Source organism: Lissotriton helveticus, chromosome 8 (genome assembly GCF_964261635.1).
Source record: "Lissotriton helveticus chromosome 8, aLisHel1.1, whole genome shotgun sequence".
Classification (NCBI taxonomy): Eukaryota; Metazoa; Chordata; class Amphibia; order Caudata; family Salamandridae; genus Lissotriton; species Lissotriton helveticus.
The window spans coordinates 227,351,450-227,371,787 of NC_136069.1; the positions used below are offsets into that span (position 1 = coordinate 227,351,450).

The following is a 20,338-nucleotide window of genomic DNA, read 5'->3' on the forward strand; positions in this document are numbered from 1 at the left end:
GATCACAGCATTGATTGCTGTAGGTGCATGGACCCATGGATCCAGAGCGGCAGATTTACTTTAATAACTCCAAAACTACTGAAAAGATTTACAGCAAAGTACAAAAAGCACTCTTTCTGGACCAAGATCTAGATTTCTGCTAAATTTGGTGTAATTCCATTCAGCAGTTTAGGGTGTACTCATGTCTAAAATTCCAATGGGAAACTGTAAGGAGGAAATTCATTTTGGAACACCCCCTTGATTCTCATCTTCTGCTTGATGAATCACCCCAAATATTTCCAGAGAGCAGCTGAAGTGAGTGATAAACTAGTTTTTAAAATTTCGTGAAAATTCATCAAACTGCGCCAAAGTTATTAGCAAAACTATTAGCAAAACAAAAAATACTATGTCCTAACTATAACTACCTACCAGTGACATCCAATATATATATATCTTTATATATCTATATATCTATAAATCTCTATATATATCTACATATATATATATATATATATATATCTACATATATATATATATATATATATATATATATATATCACTCCAACCGGTTGTAGTGCACCGAAACTTCCAAAGCACTTTCGCCAGTGCGCAGACACAAAATAACGGTCCAAAGCCAGTCTTCAGGTGATTTTTGTTTTTATTTTCAAATCATAAGGTGCAGGGGTACACAGAAGAGAACGACGAACAGACGCGTTTCGGGCGTGGCCGCCCTTGCTCACATATATATATATATATATATATATCTATACATATATATATATCTATACATATATATATATATATTCACTGAAAAAAACATAGGTTTGACACCAGTTATAGTTAGCTGGAAATTTTACTGACATAAAACCATTGAAATTCCCACGTTATAGTTAGTTGGACTCACTATAACTCGCGCGCCCGCAATGCACTGCTGATGATGTCACATATTACATCATTCATGACATGGTTAGTGACATCACTGATGATATCACTGATGACATCTCAAATGACATCACTGATGACATCAATGATGACATCTCAAATGACATCACTGATGACATCACTGATGACATCATCCATGTGATAATACAATACACCTCCTCACACTCTAATCTAACACATGATACACCTAGTGTTAAATACAAACTACCATTCCTGAAACCATTGACACTGTAAAACCACTTACCACATACGCACTCACTGATTTCTAGGTCTACACACACATCCACTCATTCCCTCATCAATACAAGACCAACATATGCACTCATACACCTATACAGAGACTCACACACTGCCACTCATCCATGGAGTTAGTCATACACCTAGTCAGTCATGTAAAGAATCAATCACACTCCCATTTCCACAAATATGCAGTTTTATACCCAAAACCTTGCTTATTTAAACATAGACTAACACATACTTACTGTCTTTTACAATCACTGATAGAAGTACATATTGATAGATACAGTCACTTATGCAATCACAGGCTGTTATATATAGTCATTTATATATGACAACTCTCACATGCAGCAGCTTACACAACAACAAACATAATGATGTACACATTCAGACAGTTTAGTCACTAACCCATGCATTCACTAAGACACATTTAATCACTCACTCATACAGTCAGTCACGCACCTACTAAATCCTTCATCCAGACACTCATACATACACTCACTCTTCAATATGTAAAACATATTTTAACTTTACAGAAACACACAGACACTGGATGATGTCATCAGTGATGTCATCAGTGATGTCAATTGAGATGTCATCAGTGATGTCATTTGAGATGTCATCAGTGATGTCATCAGTGATGTCATTTGAGATGTCATCAGTGATGTCACTAACCATGTCATGAATGATGTAATATGTGACATCATCAGCAGTGCATTGCGGGCGCGCGAGTTATAGTGAGTCCAACTAACTATAACGTGGGAATGTCAATGGTTTTATGTCAGTAAAATTTCCAGCTAACTATAACTGGTGTCAAACCTATGGTTTTTTCAGTGAATTTAATAGGTTTTTTTAAATGCTAATTCCTAACTATAACTGGTGTGAAACCTATGGTTTTTTTCATAGGTTTTTTAATAGCAAATTTCTATAGCTATGAAATATAATATTTTTTATAATGAATCCTATATTGTATATTTATGAAATACCATTTTTTTATGTATATTGTTCATGTTTATTTTTTTTTATTTTTTGCCATGGAGCGCTCCCGGTGCGCGTACCGGTGAGCGCACCGGTAAGCGCAGTGTTGCGGCGCGCCCCGGTGCGCGTACCGGTGAGCGTCCTGTTAGCGCTGTTGCCGCGAATGAAAACATCATCGTGACGTATCGCGTAGCCGCGTGATGCGTCTTATGACGCACGGCGTAAGCGCACCCGGAAGTGCCCGAGCGCATACGATCGCGCAACGTAAGCACCCCGGGGCGCGCCCCGGTGCGCGCCCCCGGGCGCGTAGCGTAAGCGCGTCGGGTCATGTGACCTGAAAATAACACTTTTCATTGGTTCAGAACAGTTTTGTTTTCCAAAGGATGAAAGCCCCCACCTTTTTTTCCTCATTCTCACTTTGTTCTTTGAGTGAGGAAGACCTGTTTCTATTCATCGAGAAATGGCTACAGTAGCAGCAGCAGCAGGAGCATCTGCACCACCACCACCACTACCACCACCACAACACCACAGTGGTGGTGAAGAAGAAGAAGAGGAGGAGGAGGAGGAGAGGCACTTCCTGCCTGAAGATAATCCCCCATATAAACCTAAGGAGCACTTTGTGTGGGAGTTTTTTAAAATCCCAAGGGACCAAAAGAAAGTCAATGCGCCAAAAGTGACATGTCTGATCTGTGGCACTGTACTTTCCAGGGGGAACCCTGCAAAAAAATATTCATTTGGGAACCATACAATGCTTCGCCACATGCAACGCAGGCACCCTAACAACTATGCTGCGGCAGAGGTCAGAGAACTGACAAGAAACCCTCCCCAATCTTCTCCGAGCACCTCCAAAAGCAAACAACCCACTCCATCGGGTCCAGAGACAAGGGAGATGGTCCCAAACATCCAACGCCAGTTTGGAGATTACAAAATAGTTTGTATATTTTGCGGGACTACAATTTCCTATGGTGAGCAAAGCATCAAACTCATCAACCGTGCTGGAGACAACCACAACTGCAGAAAGAAACCTTAATTTTTTTCTGATTTTTTTTGCTCCAGTTTAGCCGTTTACAATTCCCTGTTTTTTGTTTGTTCCCATAAAAATTACAAAAAAAATATAAAATTGTTCATAAAAGCCAAAAAAAGTAAAAAATGTTCAAAAAAACAATAAAATAAATATAAAACAACAAAAAGAATTAAAAAAACAGTTTTTTTTAGAACTACCTCCAATTTATAAAAAAATGCTACATTTTTTAAAAACTCTGTCATTCTTTTTTCCCCATGGTACGCTCCCCGGTGCGCGTACCGGGCGCTCCCCCCGCGAAAATCCTTTTTTTTTCTTTTTTGCCCCGTGGGGCCCTTATATGGCTCCCACATCAAACCTAGGGGGTCGGGGGGGTCTCTCCTGCCCCTTTTTGGTCATTTACCCCTTTGTTTTTGCCACCTCTTGTGTCTCGATCCTACCGAGACACAAGATGGCGGCCGCTCCGGACTGTTTGGAATGTTGACAGACACCCGAGAGCCAATCAGCTTTCTGCTCGCGTACTCGCGTAGCGCGCTGGTACGCGCCCCGATGCGCGTACCGGGGCACGCTTATAGATATATATATTTTTTTTAACCTAAATTACTCAAAATCCACTGGAGCACATATCTTGAGACATAGCAAAGGCATATCAGGCTACCAGTCCCTACAATTTTGCCAAGTTTGGTGGAAATCCATTCAGCCGTTCGGGCTAAAAGTGAGTCCAACCGCCCTATGGAAATTAACATGGGGAAAACACGTTTTGGGACCCCCCTTTTATCTCGGCCCCCGCTTGACGAATCACCCCCAAACTTTCAGGGAAGGAGCGGAGCTGGCCATTGTCTTGGAGAAATTCAGCCAATTCCGTCCATCAACGCCAAAGTTATTCCCAATAGAATGTTGCGGATTTCCTATGGAAACTAGGTCCTAACTATAACTACCTACTGGCGACCGCCAGTAGGTGATATATATATATATATATATATATATACTGTTTTTTCCACTGGAAAAACCAAAGGTTACAGGGACGTTACAGTTAGGAAATGGAAATAATTTTTTTTTAGAAAAGTGTGAGTACCTTAGTATATGTATGAGTAGGTGTGTGTGTGTAAGTAACTATGGGTGAGTAAGTGACTGTGATTGACTGTGCGGGTGAGTAAGTAGGTGTGTGAGTAGCTCTATGAGTGAATGACTGTGCGTGAGTGGCTTCATGGGTCTATGAGTGGATGTCAGTGGCTGTATTAGTAAGTGAGTGGCTAAATGGGTGAGTGAGTGGATTTGTGTGTAGATCTATGAATCAGTGAAAGGGTGTGCAAGTACTAGTATTGGTCTGTGAATGGGTTTGTGAATGGTTGTGTGGGAGTGGGTATATGAAAGGTTCTATGGGGGAGTGAGTGGGTCCATTAGTCATTTGTGGATGATGTCATCAAGATGTCATTTGAGATGAAATCAGTGATGTCATCAATGATCTCACGGACCATGTCATGAGTGATGTAATATGTGGGTCATAAGCAGTGCATTGTGGGGGCGGGAGATATAGTTAACTCAGCTAACTATAACTGCTGAATTTCAATGGTTTTGTACAAGTGAAATCTGAGCCTAACTATAATTTCCAAGTAACCTTTGGGTTTTTCAGTGAAGCACCATATTGGTGAAGGTGCAGGGAGTATTTGTGAAGCGGCACATGGTATCGCATGATATGGAATGACACTATCATGTTTGGTATGGTTGGAATAGTAGTGATAAAACCTCTTTCAGAAAGTGGACATTTCTCTGCTCATAATTTTGCTCTGTGTGCCTGCAGCCAGTCTCCAATCCACATGTGGCCAGGGTGACAGCTACACTTCTGTGCATACTCTCTAGACAGCCATTAACACAGAAAGGATTGGGTGCCCAGGGATACGTCAGCATTCATCTACATACTGTTAGCCTTCCTGGGCTGAGAGAGTGAAACGTGATTCACAATTACATCTGAATAGGCTGTGTACTGCTCTAGCACAAAGGGCTAATCTACCTCACACCAGTAGTGTTGAGCCAGGAGTGGGCTGAAAGGGACCGTTGCACACTTCTGAAGGCCCCTTTGAAGTCACCCCTACATCACCGGCCTTTAGGCATATAATTATGAGGGCTCTGGCCCTATCAAAGGAGTACACTACTGGACCTGCAATAACTCTGCTGGAGTAAAGGCTGCTGCGCTAGGGGGATTGCCACTCTGCTGTGACTGACTGTTCCCAAGAACTGCTGCCCTGCTTTCTGTGCTGCCCCCTGCCCTGCAAAAGAGGACCTAAGAACATGCCCGAGTGACTCCAAGGGTTTGCTGGCTTGTCCCATGTTTTCCCCCAGATGTGTCGGGTCATCAAAGACCTTGCAGAAGTACAGTCTACTTGAGTTCCCCTTTTACTATGAACGTGCTTAAGTGCCTTGGGCTGAGAGCACTGAGAATGTCTCGGTTGAAACCTGTGTGGTCTCCGCATGGCCCCGTTCTACTGTGCTGTGTGCTGTGGCATTCAGTGGTGCTGAGTGATGCTGTGGCATTCAGTGGTGCTGTGGCGTTGAGTGGTGCTGAGTGATGCTGTGGCGTTGAGTGATGCTGTGGCATTGAGTGATGCTGTGGCGTTGAGTAATGCTGTGACGTTGAGTGATGCTGTAGCGTTGAGGGATGCTGTGCGCTGAGTGGTGCTGTGCGCTGAGTGGTGCTGTGCGCTGAGTGGTGCTGTGGCATTGAGTGGTGCTGTGGCATTGTGGGGTGCTGTGGCATTCAGTGGTGCTTAGTGATTCTGTGGCGTTGAGTGGTGCTGTTGCGTTAAGTGGTGCTGTGGTGTTGAGTGGTGCTGTGGCGTTGAGTGGTGCTGTGGCGTTGAGTGGTGCTGTGGCATTGAGTGATGCTGTGGCATTGAGTGATGCTGTGGCGTTGAGTGATGCTGTGGCGTTGAGTGATGCTGTGGCATTGAGGGATGCTGAGGCGTTGAGTGATGCTGTGGCGTTGAGTGATGCTGTGGCGTTGAGTGATGCTGTGGCGTTGAGTGATGCTGTGGCGTTGAGTGATGCTGTGGCGTTGAGTGATGCTGTGGCATTGAGGGTGCTGTGGCGTTGAGTGATGCTGTGGCGTTGAGTGATGCTGTGGCGTTGAGTGATGCTGTGGCGTTAAGGGATGCTGTGTCGTTGAGTGGTGTTGTGTCGTTGAGTGGTGTTGTGGCATTGAGTGGTGTTGTGGCATTGAGTGGTGCTGTGGCGTTGAGGGGAGCTGTGGCGTTGAGGGGAGCTGTGGCGTTGAGTGATGCTGTGGCGTTGAGTGATGCTGTGGCGTTGAGTGATGCTGTGGCATTGAGGGATGCTGTGTGCTGAGTGGTGCTGTGTCGTTGAGTGGTGTTGTGGCATTGAGGGTGCTGTGGCGTTGAGGGGTGCTGAGTGATTCTGTGGCACTGAGTGATGCTGTGGCGTTGAGTGATGCTGTGGCGTTGAGGGGTTGTGTTGGAGGGTGGAGTTGGAGGGTGGATTTGGAGGGCGGAGTTGGAGGGCAGAGTTGGAGGGATGATTTGGAGGGTGGAGTTTGAGTTGGAGGGTGGAGTTGGATAGTGGAGGGTGGATTTGGATGTAGGATTTTGATTTGGATGGTGTAGTAGGATGGTGTAGTTGGATGGTGGAGTTGGATGGTGGAGTTGGAGGGTTGGAGTTGGAGGGTGGAGTTGGAGGGTGAGTTGGAGGGTGGAGTTGGAGGGTGGAGTTGGAGGGTGGAGTTGGAGGGTGGAGTTGGAGGGTGGAGTTGGAGGGTGGAGTTGGAGGGTGGAGTTGGAGGGCGGAGTTGGAGGGTGGAGTTGGAGGGTGGATTTTGAGGGTGGAGTTGGAGGGTGGATTTTGAGGTTGGAGTTGGATGGTGGAGTTGGATGGTGGAGTTGTAGGGTGGAGTTGGATTTTTAGGATGGAGTTGGAGTCCGTAGTTGTAGTTTGCGGGTGGATTTGGACGCTGGAGTTTTAGATGGAGGGTGGATTTGTAGGGTGTATTTGGATGTTGGAGTTGGAGGGTGGAGTTGGATGGTGTTTTTGGAGGGTGGATTTGTAGTTGGAGGAAGGAGTTGGAGTGTGGATTTGGAGTGGTGAGTTGGAGGGTGTAGTTGGATGGTGGAGTTAGAGGGTGTAGTCGGAGGGTGTATTTGGAGGGTGTAGTAGTGCTTGGATGGTGGATTTTGTGGTTGGAGTTGGAGGGTAGAGTGGTGGGCGGGTAGAGTGGTGGTGCTAGAGTGTGGGCGCTAGAGTGTGGGCGCTAGAGTGGTGGATAGGGTGGTGGTGGATAGGGTGGTGGCGCATAGAGTGGTGGCGCATAGAGTGGTAGAGTGTTGATGGAGAGAGTGGTAGAGTGGTGGCGGTAGAAGGCTGTACTGTGTGTGAGAGAGAGTGTGTGTGAGAGAGTGTGTGTGAGAGAGTGTGTGTGTGTGAGAGAGAGAGTGTGTGTGTGTGTGAGAGAGAGAGAGAGAGAGAGAGTGTGTGAGAGAGAGAGAGGGGGTGAATAACAAGAAGCCAGGCAGCCCGGAAGGTGTCTCAACATCCTGTCCGAGTACAAGCAGAACGGGGACACCAGCCTTCACTTTCGTAAATCCAAAGCAGTCTACTTCTTGATAATAACTCAAGGGAGGCAGGAAGAGGTGAAATACCTTCCAGTTTGAAGCACCCTCAAAGGGCTGTTAAAATCGGATGCGAAGTATACCCTTATTTGTGAATTTTAAACGCTCTGGCATTGTCAATAAAGCATTCTCAAATTGAATTGCATGGGAGAAGAAAATGGAAAGCGAGCGACAGAAATGATTGCCAAGTGGAAGGAGTCCCTGTCTAATCTGTAGTAGATTCTGCTCTCTTGCATAAAAGCGTAGGATGTCTTACGCCAGAGCCGCGGATTTTGAAACTGAGCAGCACCCTGTGATTCTGGGCAAATCACTTCATTTTTCCGTGTCTAAAAAACAAATACAAACAAGACCGAAAGAAACCGGAGGAAATTACACAAAGGGAAGGGGAAGAAAAGAGAGACGAGGGAAAGATAACGAGACAGAGAATGAAAGATGAGATGAAGGAAAAAAAGAAAGGTGGTGAAGGGCGTAGCGACTAGCGAGGGAGAGAAAACATAGAAGGGGAGAAGAAAATGAGAGAAGAGAAAAGGAGGGTAGAAAGAAAGAAAACAGCAGCATGTCTTATTAACAAGACTGAGAGACAGCGGAAGATTAATGAGAGAGAGGGCTGTGAAGAGGGAGAGAGAGAGAAAGGGCGAGTGAGAGAAAAATCAGAGGTAAATTAAGCGCACTCGATTAAGAAGCAGCAGGCCAAGGGAAGATAAGTGGGCATTAATGAGAGGCCACGGGCTTGGAGGGAGAGGATATGGGAGGGGGGGAAGGAGGGAGAGTGAACATAAGCGAGTGTGTGAGGGAGAGTAAATGAGAGGAGGGAAGAAGAGAGCGTGAGATAGAGGGGGGAGAGACAGGAGGCGAGAGCATATGGGCATTGCTGTGGGGGGGGTGTGGGCGGGGGAGCAGCAGCCTTTGATGTCTGGTGGTGTGAGAGACAAATGTTGGTGTGCGAGGCTTCCTTTCAAGTCGGGTGGGGGGCGGGGGCGCAGGGGAGCAAGCGAGTGGGAGGGAACGAGCATATGGGGTGTGAGTGAGGCCAAGCGCACGCCTGGCGAAGCTTCACGCTTCAGTAGACAACATACATTGGGAGAAATCCGCTTGCTCATGAGGGTTGTTTCAACTACAATAGTTCAGAGCTATAAATAGCTCGACCTAAAAATAAGTAAACAGCTGACAACTCTCCAATTAAATAAGAGATGGAACTTAAATACTGCAAGGCACATGCTTTATACTCAGTCAACTCAATGACCAATCAAAAATATGCCTTTTGAAAAATAGGTCTTTTATTTGCACGCAGTAATGTGGGGTCATTACAAAAACCTAAAAAGGAAGATCCAGGAACATTCAAAGGCCCAGATCCAAAACAGTTAATGCATTAATTTGGTGATGCTCTATAATTCAAGTAACATGTGGCTCTATGGCAAATAGTATTATAAGGGGGAAGGGTTGGGTGTTCTCAGCTACCTTCCAGAACAGTACTAGAAAGTAAACGTACTCAAAGTCAAAGAGTCTCTGCCCAAACAATGGGACCCCATGGCTCTTTCTGTAAGTGCCCTGGAGCAGTTGGAACAGTTTAGGAAACACATGTCAGTGATCAAGCAGGTCAAAGTTAACACAGGAGTCTTCAGTGGCTGGTCAGGGGCTTGTACAAAGGAAAGTAGCAAAAAATAACAAAGCTTCAAGCTCCCATGTTTCAAAGCTGGTCGGTTGTGGTGAGATTTTCATTTGCAGAGACACCCACAGGGCATGGAACATCCCCTGGACACACCAGATCATCAGCTGGGACAAGGGCTATTGTTCAACCATAATTTAAACAAAAAAACTCCAAAGCCATAGGAGAGTAGTTCTTGGTCCAATGTCTACTAGCCATTCACCCTTTCACCTAGATTTCACTGAGAGAACACTCCAAATGAAATGCTACAGAGACCCAGGCACAAGCAAAACTATCACTTTAGTAGTTTCTGATTTAACAGTACTGATACTCACTTGCTATAACTAAAGTTGACTGACTGATCACTCAGAACTTCAAACTGAATAGGTCGATCACCCATGCAGTACTTCCTAAAAAGCTCGAGGCACGTGTGTAATGCTCGTCGAGAGGGCTTGTTGTCGTGAAAGAGGTCACCACCCAATAGTAAAAAATCCACCTGCAGAGTGAAAAGAATAGTGTTCATGTTATTATCAGCAACATATACACGTGAACTTTTTTTATCAGGATGCACTATAATTCCTTGTGTAGTGAGAAACTGAGAAAGTTATCGTGGGAGAGGGGAGTGATTAACATAGTAAGGAATGAAAGGAAACATTTAATCAAATACTCACTGTAAAGTATACCAAAATTAGGCAAAGTCCTGTAGGACCAATCACAAAAGTAGTCATTTACATTTGTGAACTATGCATTTGAAACTTGTACATTTCCTCTGTACTGTATAAATTATGCATGATGTAAAGTGTGTGTAAGCTGGTGACTAGTACTAATTACCCTAACTCTACATTTGTGTGCTGCATACGGCACCTACAGCTAACCATAAAATGGTCAAGAAATTAGAAGAACATCGTTTTAGTTTGTTTTTTTCAATACAGTTTCTTACTATAAGACAAACATTTTTCTTACATTAGTGTACCCTCACTCATAAGTCATTGCTGGGTGGACAGATTCCCACACTTGCTTAATCCCTTCCAACAAAACCATTTTGGCAATGATCTGCAGGACATATAGCACCTTACGCCCTTACATACATCCATTCCATATTTAGGGCCACACTTTTAGCAAAACATTATGTGTAATTGACTCCAAAAGTGAGCGGCTGGCTTACAAAATGTAGATTCTCTGCCCTCAGAATGCAAACTCCCCTTCTCCTTCAAATCATGGCAAGATCAGGGATGTATGTGTTAGTTAGATGCCCAAATATGTCTCAAACACACACTTTTAGCATTTAGTGATTGTCCAAAATGACTACATTTTCAGTAGTAACCTAATTTGTCTAATGTTTTTACTAATCCTAAGCTTTTAACCACTATGATTAGCTGCAAGATGGGAGTGTAGACTAAGCATCTACTTCCCATGAGCAAAAGGGAAAAGCCCTATCTACCAACCTGCAGTTCTGAATCAAGATCGGCCAGCTCCCACTTCCAATTAGATTTCATTGAGCTGGCTGTATCGTACGAAAGCAATCTACACAGATGGATCATCGGAATGGAGCAAAGTTATAAAATATCAATAATTCTTCATTATCAATTCCACTGTCAACTTTGCACATACTGTATATGCATAAGCATGCACTAATCCGCATTCATTCCAAAATGTTATCTGCTACTGGTACAAGGCTGTTCGTACAATGGCATTCTCCGCCTACCGATGTAGGTGACATACAGGGTGATGGCGTTAGGGGTATGGGGTGTAAAAATAAACATTTGCAGACGTGCGCACAGTGTTGAGGAAAATGAGTATCCAAGAACGCCCTTGTGAAATAAACGATTTAGGTGAGGTGAGTACTTTGGCATGTAGCCCCGGTTTTGGAGGATTCCCAGAACAGAGTGACTTCTGAATGGGATCACCTGCGTTATCTGGGCCACTATTCAATCATGCACACAGACAATAAGTGCATGCACTTCTACCGCTCCACCTGCTAGCTAAGTTAAGGTGCCACTCCTGACAAAACCTTGATTATGATCCTGGAGCAGCATGATATATCTGCTAGGAAAAGGAGCTACTGCTCAGTCTAGTCCTTCACCGCCACCTTAAAATGGACGTAAAATGTTGGTGTCTCATACATCTAGTGGAAGAACAACCCTCACCTCAAAGCATTTAGATGACAATCAATATGGATAAACCAGTGTGGTCAAATATGCAAATAGCTCTGGTGAAAGAGCAAAAGTGGGAAACATGAACTTATTTCTCATTTAGGAATTTTTTCAACGGTTTTAAGCTCCAATAATTTCCAATTTTCCAGGAAAGCTCTAGCAATCCCAATCCAAAGCAAACCTGAGGAGTAGATCAGATGAAGGTGAAATAAAGAGGCAACAAGATTATTTTAACACAGGCGTCTCCAACAAGTAGCTTGTGATCTACCAGTAGCTCTCCAGCTACCTGTGAGTAGCTCACCTGTGGGCATCTCAGACAACTAACATGAAAGCCTTTATTTGTATGCCAAAATTAAAAAGAATGTATTTGCCGCGGCACAAAGTGACGGCTATACTGGTGCTGGCAGTGGCTTGGTCGATCCTGGGAAGGCCGTGCTGCAGGGCATAAATAAACTGTACCTACTCAGACACATCCAAATGTGTGTGTACAATCGAGCATCGACAGCCACTATGCAACTGTTTTGTGCTGTTGAGCCAGATAGGGGAGGGGGCTCGGTTGTGCCGATTCAGCCTGACAACACCTAGGGGTGGTACCCCCTGTGCTCACGTTTCCCGACCTTAGACAATGGGCGACAAAGTGGCTTGGCCTGGGCTCCAATTGATGTCTTGGAAAGTTAATGGGCTGGGGGACAAGATCAAGCAGGGTGTGGTTCTGCAGTTTCTCAAGCGTCACTCCCAAGATGTAGTCCTCTTGCAGGAAAAGCACTTGCAAGGTAATGCATGCAAACCCATGACGAGGTGGGGTTTCAAATTGGTTGCTCACTCAGCGTTTGGATCAGGCTCCCGGGGAGTGGGTGTGATGGTGCAAAAGTAGTTTCTCATGGTGATAGATAAGGTCCATACCGACAACCTCGGCATGTTCGCTGCCATTACTGGGACTTGGGCGGGGGAAACACTGAACCTCCTCTCTGTTTATATCCCACCGGGTTTGCAGGCCCAGGCCTTTAGGGATCTAGGAGATCTCCTCCTAGCACTACCAGAGGGCAGAATATGGATCGGGAGCGACTTTAACTCGATTGTCTCAGACGTGATGGATCATGGCCCCAGAGAGCGTTACTGCCCTCTCAGACACAGATCCACGGCTTCCTCTGGGTCATGGGCCCGGATGATGTATGGCAGAGAATGCACCCCAATGAGCAACAGTACACGTATTATTCAGGCGCCCATCTCAGCATGTCTAGAATAGACTATGTCCTAGCATTAGAACGCCAAGTCATTAGCATCAAAGAGATTCGACACTTAGCCAGAGGCATCTCTGGCCACGCTCCGATCCTTTGACGAATGGAGGTTGGGGAACCTATGGTAGGCCGCATGGCCCCCGATTAATTCCTGGTACCTCAAGAATCCCCAAGTCAGTGACAAAATATTGAGTGACTCCGAACTATAGTTCCAGGAAAATGATGGATCGGTCGAGTGACCGGTGGTGCTCTGGGAGGCCTACAAAACCGTTATCCGGGGGAGGCCTTGTCCCAAATAGAGGGCTTGCAGAAGGAGAAGCGCGCCGCACTGACCTGACTGGAGGGGGAAATCTTGCAACTGGAGGAGATGCTAAGGGAGGGGGATGAGGGGGGAGGCGCATCAGCAACTCCGCATTAAAACTAAGGAGTACGCTGACCTGGCAACAGAGGCAGCCAAACTGTATCATAGCGCCACGCTTAGCAGAATATACGATGTCGGCGATAAAGCAGGTCAGTTGCTGGCTTGGTTAGACAGGCGGGAACAGGCACACCGGGTGGTGGTTGAAATAGAGGTTTATTTATGTATGCGTTTTTATATAGCGCGGACTTTACCCAAAGGTGTCAGAGCGCTTCACAATAGGAACAGAACTGATACATGAGAACATTACAAGTGAACAAATTACAAAAGCAAACGCTAAGTTACATGAGGCAAAAGTGACAAACGTGAGCAATCAAATACAAGAGGTAGCAAACGGTGCATTACAGGAGGAAAAAGTGACACATGTGCAGATTGCAAAAGCGTATAAAGTACAAGTAGAGGAAAAATACTGCAATACATGGCAGACACTCAAACACAAGAACAAACGTTAAGTAGGCAATGGGGGCACTTGTGCTAGTATCGAAAGCAAACAAAATGTAAGAGGAAGCAAACAGTGTGTTACAAGAGAAAAGTGACGTGTGCATGTTACAAAAGAGTACCAAACACAGGTAAAAGGGTAATACTGCAATAAATGGCAGACTCTCAAACCACAAGAACACATTGGGAAGACACTTCCATAGTCAAGGAGAATATAATTTTCTATGATAAAAGGCCTTCCTTCAGATAATAGAGAGAGCATGAATTAAATTTGGAAGTGTCTTTGAAGGAGGAGAACTTTGAGGTCAGTTTTGAAGGCCTGGGAGAAGAAGGTGGTTCGGAGCTGGGGTGGAAGTGAGTTCCAGATTCTCACCGCGTTGCCTGAAAAGGATTGGGCCATCGATCTTTCCTTCTTGAAAGTGGGAGGTTCAAGCAGTACATTTTCTGCATTTCGTGATGGTCTAGAGCCTCCAGAGAGTTTCAGTTTATTCGCCAGGTAGCGAGGAGAGGAGGAGTGCAAGGCTTTGTGGGTGATGCAGGCAGTCTTGTAGATAGATCTTGCCTCGATGGGAAACCAGCGGAGGGTGGATAACACGGGTGTGATGTGGTCGCTTCTTTTGGCCCCATAAATGAAACGAGCTGCTGAATGGAGAACAGCCTTAAGGGGGGGACAGGTGGGATTTGGGGAGGCCAGTAAGAAGAGAATTGCAGTAGTCCAGTCTGGAGAGAACCAGCGATTGGACCAGGGTTTTAAGGTCATGCTCCGGGAAGAATCGACGTATTCCCCAAAGAAGGCGCAGTTGGTATCGAGCAGACTTTGCAATTGAATTAATGTGGGAGAGTAGATTGAGTTTTGTGTCGAGTATGACACCAAGGGATTTTGCGCTGTTGACAATGAAGGGTTTATTGTTCAGTAGATTCATCTGGTCCATCCATGATTGAACCGGGGGGGGGGGGAGAAAGTGAGGAGGAGAGGAGGAGGAATTCAGTTTTGGAGGGATTCAGAATCAGTTGATGTGTTGACATCCAGTTTTGAATGGAGTACACAGTAGAGCTTAGGACGGAGAGATCGTGAGTGGAGGCAACCTTGAGGTAGATTTGAGTGTCGTCTGCGTAGAGATGATAGTGGACCCCAGATTTACTTAGGAGATTTCCCAGTGGTTCTAAATACAGATTGAACAATGTGGGTGCAAGTATAGAGCCTTTAGGAACACCTTGACCTACCACCAAAGGAGATGAAAGACTGTCCGCTATTTTGATCATTTGGGATCTATCAGAGAGGAAGGAAGCAAACCATTTAAGCACAGTGCCCTCCAAGCCCATTCTCTATTGAAGAGTGTTGAGGAGGGTGTTGTGATTGACAGTGTCAAAGGCTGCAGAAAGGTCAAGGAGAAATAGAGGACAAGACCCCCCCCCGAATCGAGTATCCGCAGCACGTCATCAATCACTTGCAGCAGTGCTGTTTCAGTGCTGCAGTTTTGGATGAAGCTGGACTGAAAATTGTCAAGAAGATCATTGTCCTGGATATGATGGGAGAGTTGTTTCGCTACACATCTTTCTGTGATCTTCGCAAGAAAGGGTAGGTTAGTGATGGGGCGGAAGTTGTTGAGGTCATTCGCATCAGCAGTGGGTTTTTTAAGCAGAGGGGTGACCTGCCCAGTTTTGAAGGGAAACAGGAAGGGAGCCTTGACAGAGGGAGAGGTTGACCAGAGTGGTCCAATAGGGAAGAGAATGGGTATAGAAGGCAATGGCACTAGGGATGGGGTCCAGAAAATGGTTGGAGGGCTTTGTTTTCGAGGATGCACTTGAGGAGGACATCTTCAGAGATGGGGGGTCGAAGTTCTGCCAAATGGCTAGTGATTTGCGCTCCTCTGGAGGGGTAGGATGAGCGACCTGATCCAGAAGTGATTTCACTTTTTCGTCAAAGAATACAGCGAAATCCACTTCTTTCTTTGTAGAATCCTCCAACTTGGAGGTTGGGGGAGAACAGTTAGTATTCTTGATGAGATGAAATAGTTGTTTGGGTTATTTTCGGCTGAGTCAAGGAGGGTTCTAAATTGTGATGCTTTCCCAAGGAAGATGTGCTTGTGGTACTTGGATCTTGCTGAACGAAGCGTGTCCAAATTATTGGTGGAGGGCGCTTGCCTCCATTGTTTCTTCAGGAGTCTTAGGTGCTTCCTTTCTTCATAGAGGGATTTGTTGAACTAAGGTGCTGAGGGAATGGGCATTTTCTTTTTGCTTTGGAGAGGAGCGACGTTATTGATTTGGACTGCAAGGACTGAGAGGCATTGGGAGGTGAGTTCGTCAATATCTAGGTTTGGGTCTAGTCTTGGAAGCGACAGCAAAGCTGATTCACAGAGGGAAACGGTGTCAATATTTTTAGTGTCACGGAACTAGGAGATAGCCCTCTTAGGTTGGCCAAGAGTTATAGAGTGTGCTAGGTGAAGAGAGAATGGGATGAGGAGGTGGTCAGACCAGTCTACATAAATAGTGGTAGCGATAGAAAGCATGCCTGCTTTAGAAATAACAAAGTCCAGGATTGAGCCCTTAGAGTGTGTTGATTCTGTGCAGTGTTGGATAAGATCGTTTGTAGAGAGGAAGGTGGCCAGCAAATTCGCGGAAGAGTCTTGCGGAGAGCCCCAGTGGAGATTGAAGTCACCCACGAAGGTCTGATTGTCACTTTGAGTGTATTGGTCGCTGATGAAGTCAGTGAGTTCCTCCAGCAACGAAGGGCCGCTGCCAGGTGGGCGGTAAATGACATGGAATCTGAGGGGTGAGCGGTGGTGTAGTTGAAGCTCAAGAGATAGGCATTCAAAAGTGCGGAAGGCGCTGATAGGAAAAGCCTTAAGTTGAAGGGAGTTTCTAAAGATGACTGCAACACCTCCCCCAACTTTGACAGTTCTGTCATTCCTAAAAATAGAATAGCCTGTGGGTAATAGGAGATCAAACATAGAGTGAGAGGTATCGTTGAACCAGGTCTCTGTGAGGAAGAGAATGTCAATATTGTGAAAGGTGATGGTATCGGAGATTTCAAGTTTGTGTTTTATTGCAGATCTGCAGTTGTGGAGCAGACAGCGCAGCTGTCAAGACTGTTTTGGTGATGGGGGCACTTGGGCTAAGAAGGGTGATAGGGATATTGTACTTATACGGGGGTGCACGGGAGGGTTTAGGTGGATGCTTGGTTCTGACAGAGGAGATGGTCGGAATAGTGTAGATAGTTGGGTTACTCGGAGATGCACGTTGAAGAAGGGTGGCGTTCAAGGGCTTGTGTGAGTTAACGATGTTTGCAGACGACATGTTATGCTTGGCTATGGTGGGGTGAGGGGGCGAGGTGCATCTCGTGGGAAGGTGAGAGTTTTCCAAAAGAGTTGAGGTGAACGGGAAAGTGGAAATCTTGGAGCTTAAAAGTGAAATGGTAGCTACAAGCTGGGAGATGGAGGTGTTAAGAGAGCCTAGCTTATTTTCAAGAGAGAGCAGGGCAGAGCATGGAAGGTTGGGTGTCTCAATGGCAACAGGAGGGGGTGAAATTGGTGGTGGAAGGCAGGGAGAGGTGGGGGGACAGGAGGAGAGTTGGGGTATAGGGTTCATAGGTGGGGAAAGGAGGAGGTTGAGAGCGGGAGTTGGTGTATCAGAGGTGAAGGAATTAAGGACATATTTAGGGAGAAATGGGTGCAGATCAAGGCGGTGGGGTAGAAGGAGAGGGGATGACTGTGTGGTGTCATAGGAATGTAGGCGGGTTGGGAGGAAAAGAGGGGAGGTGGTTGGAGAGGTCCTGTTGGCTAGGAGAGGTGGCTGTGAGGGAACGGGCATCTGGCAGAGTGAGGGGGGGTTGGGAGAAGGGGAAGTTGAAGAAAGGAAATGGTTGTGCTGGGCCCGATGGAGGGAAATGGAAAGGGTTAACAAGGGGGTAAAGGGGGTAGCACAGCATTGCTGGAGGAGTGGGGGGAAGGAGAGAGATGCAATGGGATTGTGGAGAAATCGGGGTAAGAAGCGAGGGGAGGAGGGGGTAGAGAAGAAGGGGAGAGGGAGGAATGAGGGGAGCATAAGGAAAGATAACTGGGGAGAAGGTTGGAGGAGAGGTGGACTAAAAAAGGGAGTAGCAGGAAGGAATAGGGGGGAGGAGATGAGAATGGAGGATCGGGATGGTGCAGGTTGGACGAGGAGCGTATTAGCTAGTGGTAAGGCTGAAGTGATGAAGGGAGAGGCATACTGTGAAGTGGGAGGAAAGAGAAAGGAGGGCACAGGGGAGGGGGAGGGAAGAGGGCCGATCTGTGCCTCCCGAGGGTGCAGCCTATTGGAGTGTAGTGGGGTCAGGGGAGGAGAAAGGGAGTAATGGGTAGAGCTAGATGGAGAGTCAGGGGAAAACCCGGACGCAGAAGAGGGGAGTAGGGAGGGGAAGAGGTGGTCAAAGAGAGAGAGAGACCGGTGTCTTTGCCTTGGATCATGACAGTGCCGTTGTTATAGATTGAGATGGTGAGGGAGCCATTGAAATACGCAGATGGGGAAATTATTAGTTATTTCCCATGAGGGATAGAGGAGGAGGAGGTGACGTTAAGGCAATTATATAAGCTGGTGGACCAAGAGGGGGTGTCGTGAGTGAACAAAAATGAAATCGTTTATGAGCCTCCCAAAACGACCATTGTAAAATTGATCAACAAAAAGGGAATCAGGGAAACGTTCAATAGTATTATGCTTCAATCGTTTTACTGAAGCTTTAGTCTGGCCGGGAGGATAAATGATTTTGTAGCAGTTAATTCCAGCCTTAACTCGAGTAGTGGCCATGTTGGGAAAATGAGGAGGAGGAGTGCGGGGGGGATATGAGAAGGGTGTTACTAGGAAAGCAGTGGTGAAGAGAAGTATAAGGACAAAAAAGGGGGCACATATTCCAGACATCGGGTGGGGAAATCTGAACTAATGTGCCGTCCGGGAAGTGAGGTGGGTATTTGTTGGGCCCTTCATCTAGGTATACATGATGCCACCTGGCACTAGATAAAATTTACAAAGGAATTGTTAACATATGACAGGACCAACTGGACCACTATCAAAACCATCACAAAGCACAATTAGTCAAAGTAAAACAGATCATAAACAAGACCACTGGTGATCACTGTACTTAGCATCAGCCTGTAGCAGAAGCACATTCGGCACCAACTGCATTTTGTGTCCATAATCTCAACAGACTACTATTGGAACCTAATCTCCTGAGAATCACTAACATTAGGGGCAAAGAGCATAAAGTGGAGCACAATCTGACTAGCAAAAAATATGCACAACAACATCGTCATCATAAAGCCACCTTCAGAGGTACTCAGAACAGGGTGCTTAAATCAAACAACATGAAAAGGATTTCCTAGTACCACATGTACATAAAAGGGCCTGGCTCTGTAGAATCCTCGCAGTCTCCCTGGCCAACTGGCCATCTCAGAGGGGGACTCAAATGCCCTGAGACCATAATGTCAAGGCTGCTACCAATGCAGCGAGAGTCCTAACTCGATCAGAACTGTCCCCACGGATAAAGTGGCCTAAACGGTGCAGCTGACACTACTTGCTGCTCAGCTGTAAAAGGCCTAAACGGTGCAGCTGGCACTACTTGCTGCACAGCTGTAAAAGGCCTAAACGGTGCAGCTGGCACTACTTGCTGTGCAGCTGTAAAAGGCCTAAACGGTGCAGCTGGCACTACTTGCTGCGCAGCTGTAAAAGGCCTAAACGATGCAGCTGGCACTACTTGCCGCGCAGCTGTAAAAGGCCTTAACGATGCAGCTGGCCCTACCTGCTGCACAGCTGTTAATGGCCTGAACAGTGCAGCAGGCACTTCTTGCTGCGCTGAGGTGATCCTTCCCACCCGCCTGTAGCGCTCAGCAATTATCGGGCTCAATCACCGCTTCGTAGGGCTGAAGGCGTCGGGCCCCCACAGGGTTGTGATGGGGGTGGGGGGAAGGCGTCAGTCCCCGCATGGAAGGGCGCCCACGTCAGACAGTTGCTGCCGAAGCGTCTAGGTGGCCGCCATTTTTGCGAGGGCCGGTACGGTGTATCGGCAGAAATCAAACAGTCTCACTGAAGTTGGAGATCGTCTTTATGATGCCCTTTCGTTTCTGCTGGTAAGTCTGGGGGTGCTTGTGTCTGCTCCGGGTAAACAATCACAGAAACGCTCGCCTCACATAAGTATTCTGTCTGGTTCTGACATTGTATGCAGATTGAAGGATGTTGCAGCAGTTATGTCTTGCCAGCCTGTAGGGCCAACGTGGCAGGCAGCCCCGCATCGGAGTGCTGGTACACACATACAGACAAGCATGCATGAAGAGGTTCCCTCGTATTGCTGTGAAACTAGAGTGGAAGCAAAATGGCCGCGTCAATGGATCGGGATCCACTTTCACTTTCGGTCGTTCTATCCTTTTCTTCCAACAGTTAAATGTTTACAATATCGCTGCATCAAAGACCACATTTGAATGCAAATATCTCGCCACAGTCACAAACGGTACCCCACGGCCCATGGAGCTTAACAATCCCGTCCCCACTGGTGGGCCTCTGCCTGCCCTGCGAGGACCTCCAGCCACGGGTGGCAGCTCGCGCCCCCCCTCCCCAGTCTTCAAGACTAACTGCACCGAGCGCGCAACCAGCTCCCAGCCGTGAATAAATATAGAAATTAAAATTCCCCCGATTTTTGACTAAATGC

General features: G+C 46.4%; 1 protein-coding gene across 1 annotated transcript in view; it reads right to left on the reverse strand.

Annotated features, from left to right (window-relative positions):
• The window catches only part of MRE11 (MRE11 double strand break repair nuclease), a 365,919-nt gene that overhangs the window by 304,570 nt on the left and 41,011 nt on the right, over positions 1–20,338 (reverse strand). The window contains exon 4 of the mRNA XM_078656972.1: positions 9,754–9,914. Coding sequence (XP_078513098.1) covers positions 9,754–9,914 — 161 coding nt within the window. The remainder of the gene's footprint in view (positions 1–9,753; positions 9,915–20,338) is intronic.